This window comes from Meleagris gallopavo, chromosome Z, assembly GCF_000146605.3.
Source record: "Meleagris gallopavo isolate NT-WF06-2002-E0010 breed Aviagen turkey brand Nicholas breeding stock chromosome Z, Turkey_5.1, whole genome shotgun sequence".
NCBI classification, from domain to species: Eukaryota; Metazoa; Chordata; class Aves; order Galliformes; family Phasianidae; genus Meleagris; species Meleagris gallopavo.
This window is the reverse complement of record NC_015041.2, coordinates 22733429-22742315: the sequence shown is the minus strand read 5'-3', so window position 1 is coordinate 22742315 and position 8887 is coordinate 22733429. Positions and strand designations below refer to the sequence as shown.

General features: G+C 36.2%; 1 protein-coding gene across 1 annotated transcript in view; it reads right to left on the bottom strand.

The window, feature by feature from the left end:
- The window catches only part of LOC104914975 (BCL-6 corepressor), a 17286-nt gene extending 9136 nt beyond the window's left edge, over window positions 1-8150 (bottom strand). Inside the window, exons 1-5 of the mRNA XM_031557263.1 lie at window positions 7988-8150; window positions 5554-5698; window positions 3211-3272; window positions 1314-1773; window positions 444-686 (exon numbers count right to left, since the gene is read on the bottom strand). Of these exons, the coding sequence (XP_031413123.1) occupies window positions 444-686; window positions 1314-1773; window positions 3211-3272; window positions 5554-5647 (859 nt within the window). The 5' untranslated portion in view covers window positions 5648-5698; window positions 7988-8150. The remainder of the gene's footprint in view (window positions 1-443; window positions 687-1313; window positions 1774-3210; window positions 3273-5553; window positions 5699-7987) is intronic.
- Between the last annotated feature and the right edge of the window lie 737 nt (window positions 8151-8887).

Sequence of the window (8887 nt, the reverse complement as noted above, 5' to 3'; positions counted from 1 at the left end):
CAGAAAAGACAGAAACAGAAATAATAAATAGAAAATGCATGTAGGTGTGCCAAATTTACAGAAAGCCAACCTTTATTTGATCTGTGATGCGTAAAGTACTTAATGGAAGACCAACTTTGCGTTATCTTTAGCTCTCAGTTAAGTGACTTAGTTAATCAGGGATCAATTTAGTCTTATTTAAAAATTTACTTATGATTCTGCGTTCGCTCAGTTAACACAACAAAAAAAGACTGACAAATGCAACAGACGAAACAGAGCAAGAACATCCTTTTTGTAAAAATGAGTAAGTTCTGGCAATATTTCAAGTATTTGGAAATCACTAGATTATTTGAGTACGCTATTCATACTTTTCCATGCTTTCCCTCCTACATTACAAGAGACTTTCTACCCATATGTCTGGGAAATAAAAACTACACTGTTTTTACAAAATATTAACTTTTTACCTGATTTCTTAATTGTTTGCTCTGCTGATCCTTGATTGAATTTTGAATGAGTAGATGAAAGCTTTTTTATCCTTACACTACAACACAAGTCTGTCTTTTGTCTTGTCTCTTGTGGGTCTAGCCTTAATCTCTTCACTTGGACTTCTCCTTCAGAGAACTGTAAGAGCAAATTGCTCTTTTCACTTCCTTCTTTATTCTTTTCTGTGCCTTCTGTTCCACCCATTCCAGCGAATCTTCCTTTATCTGTCAGTCCAAAAAAGAACTTGAAGAATTTTCAAAAATTGAATGGGTTACTGCAGAGGTTGCTTGTCCTGGACTAGGTGGTAATTTTGATTTTAACGTCACTTAACTCTTTACTGAGTAACAAGTTATATACACTTATATAATACTTTATCCACCCTTCACTGTATGCTAACATAATGAGATTAAATCCAAAACATTTTAAAGATTCTTTTGTGATAATGAGACTTTTATGGATTCATGTTGCTAAAAAAAATTAAAGTGCTTATAAATTTTATTCTAATTAACAAACACAGTGGCCATATTTTGATAAATTCAATGGGAATTTTGATCTAAAATAGCTCCTAAAATACAAAGAAAAAATGACCAAATAATTAATGTGGCATTGTGGACTGTATCAGAACATATTACATGTTTTTGCCATTTTTGGTACATGCTCTGGCAATCCACAGTTATGGTGTTGTTCTTCTCTTTAAATAAGGTACACAGAATGCTTACAGCCAATTGATAAAATGACTGTTTCAAAATAAAATATAGCACTCGTTTCCTGAGTAGTTTCTTTCCATGTATTTTGTACCTTTTGAAATGAATAAGGAGACTTTTTCTCTGTATAAATACTGAAATACAAACCTGACTTTGAGTTGGTGTCCTTAAGATCTTGTCTCTTCCATTTAATTTGACATATTTTCTTGTCATGGAATTGTAAAGCTCTGAACAGTATCTCTGAACTATGAGCATCTTTAGTTTCCTTCATGTGACATGTTCCAGTGCTTTGTTCTGTATTAAGCAGGATTTCCACTCTTGTTTCTGGTTGTAGAGCCTTTTGCTCACTGTTGTTCAGTACACCATCAGTAGAATTAGAAGGACTTCCAGAAGAACTCACTTCACTAGTAGTTGCTAAAAGCTCACGCTCTAGAAGTGTTTCTGTATTTACTTTAAGAGTGCATTCCATGCAGCTGGTTCCATCATCCAATATATTAGCATAAGTGTTTTGCACCTCATTTTCAATAGTCTGTTGCATTACGTCTGCCCTGCCTGAGTCAGTAAGATTTGCACACGCTAGTTCTGACTCATCTATTTGTAAGAAACCCTTAAACAAAGCCAAAGAAAGTTACAAAATCAGAGTTACTCTATTAATTTTGTTTCCATCAGCAATAGATTTAACTTGATTTGGCAAGTCTTGCAAAGAAATCATTTGTTCTGAAGATATTCTCATATTAGTATTTAGATTCCTATCATATTACCGCCATTACTTAGTGATCAACCCTTTTGAGATGAAGTCAAAGCAAGTGTCAAATGAGAATCTGCTCTGTTAAATCAGTAGTCTCAGAAAGCTGTACAGACATTTTTATTCAGAAATTGTTTATGCAGAACAACATAGGCTAGTGATCACCTCCTCTATTACAACAGAATTTGCTGAGCTTCTGTCATTTTTGTTCTTCTACAGTTTTTCTGTTGCAATTCTGCCTGATTTACTAAGCTCAGTTTTCATACAACTTTAACTGGAATGCAACAATTATAATTAGAAACAATAACAGAGATGTCCATTGTTAGGACCAACACCATTGGTTGATCCTAACAATTAATTAGGGAATTAAGTTTTCCCTGTATTCATTCCTTGGTATGTAGATGGACAAAAGAAAAGAAATACTTATGTTTATTCTTTCTGATTGAGATTACTTCTGAGTAGTTTTATCTTTGGCTCTAAACTCTGCAATATTAATAACAGGTATTTATATTTTTTTAATGCTTATTTTTTGTGGATTTTTTCCCATTCAGTTTTCTGCCTTCAAAACCCTGAAGAACTGTATCACACCATCACAGAATTGTAGGGACTGGAAAGGATCTCTAGAGATTGAGTCCAACTCCCCTGGCCACATCAGGCTCCCTAGATCAGGTTGCACAGGTAGGCATCCAGGCAGATGTCTCCAGAGAAGAGACTCTACAACTTCTCTGGGCAGAGAGATCTTTTGGTACATTTCACCAAATTCATTCTTCTGCTTTGTTCATGTTTAACACATATTTCCTTTGGTGCTTTAGTTTTTTCATGTTGAACTGTGCCACCTGCAATCCTGTCCAAGGCAGTTTCCCTAACTTTTTCCTATTTGAACCTAATAAAAACAACTTACTGCACACATGCAAGCTATCCAAGTGTTACCAGTCAGGCAACAAGTGCTGTGCAACAGGCAACTTTTTGCTGTTTTAGCCATGTTTCTGAAAGTCCAGAGAGGCACTAACATACCATTTTTGTTGTAAACTACCGCTGTAGCACTTGCAAAAACTCAGTACGAAGCACTGTGCAAGAGAGAAAGCTGACTGCCTCTGTCATGCATGTTCACAAAACTGCAGATTACTGTAATTACCATCAGGGATCAGCAACTATTTATCAAACTGTTTGCTATAAAGTTGAATGTCATCCTGCTTCAGCCTCTGCTGGATATATAACATCTAGTACATTATGTGCTGGTTTTGAAATACGTAACAGTTCAGTACCAAATCAACAAGGGGACTGTTTGTAAAGATCTACCTGGTGCAGGTTTCTATCCTCTGTGCTTTGAGCACTTAATGTATTCTCTGCACCACCTCCACCTGAAATGAAATTAAGATGGAAGGAAAGCATTAATGAAAAGGGACTATAATTTTTTGTTTTCTATATATAGCATCTTGTGTCTGTAACCTTATGTATAACAGTATCCATCACATTAACTATTACAAAAATTATCAAGCTATAGGCACTCTATAAGGTGTACATACATATATACATAATAAGGTGTACAAACATATATATACATAAATATTTATATATTAAAATTCTGGGGTCTGATTTTCATTGTAGAAGGGATTTTGTACAAACCATGAGAGGGTGGAGTAAAGTACAGAACTATGTTTACAAACTTTTCTGAAGCTTAAAGACTTGAGCAATTATTTTTGGAACTTAATAGGAGTTGCTGCATTTCTCTAAATTATAGTAGGCTTCTCTGGTCCCAAGAGACTTCTGAAGCCAGTAAGAGTGGAATAATTATGCCTCTCCTTGTATAAATTGGGCAGAGAAAGATACAGAATAGCTAAAGTCAAGTCTTTAGTGGAAAAATAAAGAGGGATATTTCCCAGTACCAATTTAGTACCTTGATGGCATGTTTTAGCTTTCCAGCTACTTTCCATGCTGATAAATTGATATGTAAGTAGTACAGCAGCTACCAAGTTCTGACTCTAGTATTAATATACTTTATATATCCATGCAAAGCATTCTTAAAAGTATGCTGGTCACAAAACACTGAACCCAGTTCATTATACTTTGCCATTTTTACTACAATATGTACGCTACTCCCAGCTCTAAGGTTTGCCCAGCAACCCATGCTGGAACCAGCTTAAATTAAACAGGCATTTCACTGCATGTCAACTCCTTCTCCAACACTTCTGGGAATCTCACCTACCAGATGTCAACCCTTAATCGTTAGGACCACCTTCAGTGATCCATTTCCAGCCCTTCCAGTCTTGGTCCCAAATCAAGCACAATGGTGCAGCTATTGAACACTGATTAGGACAAGTTCTAACCCAAATCTTAATTTTAAATGTAATTCAGTCCCACCAATCTTAAAAAGGCTCAGAATATCCACAAGACCTTTGGTGGCTGGAGCCTGAAACTCTAACCACAGGACCTTCCAAGCACAGAAATTCCTGCCAGCAGCTTTAATCTTTATTTACCTTATATTTCAAGCCAGTAGCTTCTGTGTATTCCTTACAACCCGACTCTAATCTTATTCTATAAGCTTATTTGCCTCTGTAAAGCCCCATGTGGCATACTGTGTCCAAACTTGGGACTCCCCATACAGGAAGGATGCAAAGCAATTGGAGCAGGTCCAGAATGCCACAAAGATGATCAAAGGTCTAGAACACTTCTCCTTTGAAGAAAGGTTGAGGAAGCTGGGCTTGTTTCGCCTGGAGAAGAGAAGGCTCCTGGGAAACCTCATTGCAATGTTCCAGTATTTGAAGTGAGCTTACAAGCGGAAGCGAGACCAACTTTTTCCACAGTCTGATAAAGATAGGACAGGGAGGAATGGCTTTACATTAAAAGAGGAGAGATTAAGGTTAGAAATTTGGAAGAAATTTTTTACTCAGGAGAGTGGTGAGGCACTGGAACAGTTGCCCCGGATAAGTTGTAGACCCATTCCTGGAGGAATTTAAGGCCAGGTTGGATGGGATCCTGGGCAGTCTGAGCTGGTGGGTGACAACCTTGCCCATGACAAGAGTGTCGGAAATAGAAAATCAATAAGGTTTCTTCCAACTTAAGCCATTTTATGATACTACTTCAGGCATGCCACAGCACAACTAGCTCATCAGTATCCAGCAATCCTAATTCTAACTCTAATCAAGGTTTATCTTGTGGCACTTCCTTATACCTCTCCCCCATCCAAACAACCCTGTCTGAACATTCCTCCCAACTCCAAAGATCATACAAGATCTTACAAGATCTAACTCACACCTTAATCTAAACATTCTCCTACCAACACCTCGCAGGCTCAGCCTTCACCTTAGTTCAGCTACAGTAATACTGTCCCAAAACAGTAATGTTACCCTAGTTTCTACCCTAACATGAGCAACCACGGATAAGCAATTAACTCTCTTGCGTTAAGAGAGAGACAACACCTCTTGTGCTCATCTTTATTTCAAATATAAAAATAGCTCTAGTTCAAGAAAAAGAAAAATATTATTTCTTGTAATACTTGCAAACATACAGCAATCGTGCTGGGTAAGAAGTGGTCACTAGAATATCGGTCAGCAAAATCCATGGAATTACTAGCTATATTTAAGGAAATAAGTGTGCAACAGATATTTGGAACTCCTCCATTTAATAATTATTCTCTCCTACCTGATACTGAATCTCTTTCATATCCTGCTAGGTGGCGTTTTAACAGTCTCTCCATGCACAGGTCAGAAGCTTCATCTAACGCACTCCTTCCCATCTCATTTTTTAATAAGGGATCAGCTCCATAATGGAGTAATAATGCTGCTACCTAAAAAACCAAGTTTTTCAGATTGTTTCTCTTCTGTCAGCATTTCCCACAATCCTTGCTTATACAGGCTTCTCCTTTACTTAAGAATATGAGCAACAAAAAAATAAACCTAAAGTCTACAATAAATAACTACTTCCTATGTTAGTTATTACATCCCAAGCATTCCCTCTAGATGCACCATTATCTTACTATTTTTACTTTCAAGAGTTGTTTCATGATGCCTCTAAGCCAAGGTCTCTTAAAGCAAGATAGGATTCATCACTCCTTATGCTCATAATTAGTGCAAAATAACAAGCAATTTTAGTATATGAGTCTGCTCACTCATTTAAATTATATAGTTTAAGAGAATATAATTTGCACTGCAGGTGTGTACTTTATTGTGACTCCTGTGTATGCAAAGTAAATTGACAGCTATTTCAGATGTACAATATACATTCAGTCAAAGGAAACCCACTCAAATGGTCTTACCAATATTTCAGATTCTGTACAAACTGTAAAGCCTCATAGTGCTGTTATTCAAAAAAAGAGCACTTGAGCAAAATGTTCCATCTGGTTTTGCAGAATACTTTTTAAAGACATTGAAATTTTACAATCTGATGATCTTTTCTATCACCGACTGCAGTCTTATTCCAACACTAGCATGGCTATACGTGTATCTCTGCCTTTCTCTCGTCAGCATCTATTTTGATCTGTTATCCTACATCTGTGCATTTAAGGTCCCTCATTACTTCTAACAAGACTTTTACTGACAGAACTCATAACAAAGTTTTCTCAATTCTTACATTCTCCTGACAGCACAGTAAATAAAGCAGCATTCAATTCATTGCAGAACCCTCTGATTTTCACTAGTTGTCCCAAATCTACAGACTCTTTCAAGCAAGGAATATTAAGAACTCTTCCTTAGCTGCACATCACATTTGTCTCTCACACTTAACAAGAAAGTATTGTAGTTTTTCACATTCTTACCCTTTTTTTGGTGTGTGAAAGAAGAAATTAATTTTCCCATATTATAAGTGGCAAAAGGGATAAAGCTACGTTTCCAATTTACAATAATAACAATCTAGAGAAAGTAACTTTGAAAGAAACAGCTACACCAAAAGTCAAGTGTGCCAGGTCACTGCAGCGATACAACTGTAATGCTCCTGAGCAAACAGAGACCCAGTGTGCAAGTACCATTTCACATGAATATATCAGACCACATAACAATTAACACAGCTCTAAGTAGAATGGTGTTGATGAGCTCCAAGTGACCTAGCTGAGAGCTGTGTTTTGCCAATACTGTTAACAGTTACTGACTCTTAAAATATCACTTGTGGGGATGCAGAGTCTTTCATCTCTACCCATGAACTTTGATACTTTCTTTGATACTTCCACAGACCTCAGAAGTATTTCATAAATCTCCAAGGAGTCAGCAATCCACAAGCTGCAAACAAAGCTTAGGGCTCAAGTCTCAGGGAAATTATTAACCCTTCTTCTTTGCTCTAGGGAGACTCAGGGGTAAACAAATTAAATACTATCTTGGTTGTAAAACTGAAAGAGAGCAAATGTTTATGGACAAAACTTACTGCATCCCACAAAAGTGCCTAAGGGGAAAAAAAAAATTCTGGAAATGAATAAAAATAGGCAGCAAATTTGCATTTCTAGAAAACTAAACAGTCAGCAGGTAAAAGTGGTGCACAGAACTACGACAAATCTGGACCACCCTATGATCATGCATAGGCAGGTGGAGACAAAAACTACCAGACTTAAAGAGGATCCAGAATTCAGACATGAGCTGTGAAATTACAGCATCTGGCAACATTAGTTATAATTTATATTGATTATTCACTTGGCTTTCTGCTTATAACTACACAAAATACAAAACCATATTCATAACTCTCCACAAGATTTTTTTTAACATAAAACATATCTGTTCGTGCTTGCAGATGCACACCACATATCAACGTTTACCAAAAAACATTCATGAAAACAAAAATCATTAATACTCCAGTGGACTGATTAGGTCATAAAACATTTCTGCAGTGATTATAAAGTAAGTGAAACAAAGAGTATGAAAATAGTAGGAACCTACTCATCAGTACTTCGGTCACAGTCCCAAACAGGAAAAAAAAAAAAAGTAAAGCATGGTAATGGCTGGAACTCTTTTCTAAGCAGAAAAGAGTAATTTACTCCTGAATTAAGCCATAATCTGAAAGGACAGGCCCACATGCAACAAGACTATGTGACTTTCTGGACTAACAACAGAATTTATATTCTTAAATTATAATTTATGTCCAAACTGGAGTATACCTTATAATGGCCTTCTTTAACTGCATCTTGCAATGGTGTTATTTGTTCATGTCCTCTAGCATTGACATCAGCTCCTGCTTTCAAAAGCTCCTTTGCTATCCAGTAATGGCCTTCTAAACTTGCTTCATGTAGTGCAGTCCAGCCTTAAGAAAAGAAAATTTGAAAACTGATAACATTCACATTTGGGTGAAATATTTCATAAAAAAATGCATCAGTTTTAGACTTTCTATTTATAATTTATCTATAAATATTTCAGAGGGAGATAATAAAAGAACTGATTGTGTTTTACAGTGAATTGTATAAAGAAATGCTTACTAAAAATCTCAGGTGTTGGGAGCTTTCATTTTTTCGTCAAAATTTGCACTCACTGAAGAAACAGAGTATGCAGTAACATTTGCCATTAGACAGCACTTTTAAAACTTCTTTTGAAAAAAAAATAACAGAAATTATTCCTCCTATACCTTAGTAATTTCTTCCTGAATGCAACATGTATGCTATTTTAAGAACAAGGTATATTTTCATTATGATCTTTTATCTTTATGACCATGATAAAGAAGGTAAGAAAAAAGAGACAAAAAAAACCCAAGGATAGCCACGTCTTAGCAACGTTTATTTGCAACTAAAAATATAAGGCAGCATGTCCAAAAACATTTTAATGCTTTTCAAATTTCTAAAGAAAGCAGTGTAATATTCCATATCCGTTCTCAACTATATGGAATAAGCCAAGATGGCAGCTTCACATGGGTCAGCTTCATGACCCACAGAACAATTATGTCCCAAGAAGAGGTGCTAAGGAGAAATAAAAGATAGAAAGCAAGCTTTTGATCTGGGTTTAGCATAAACTTGAATCAGTTCCTTAAACATCCATTACAGCAAAGGTCTTTTTTTCGTAGAGTGAGA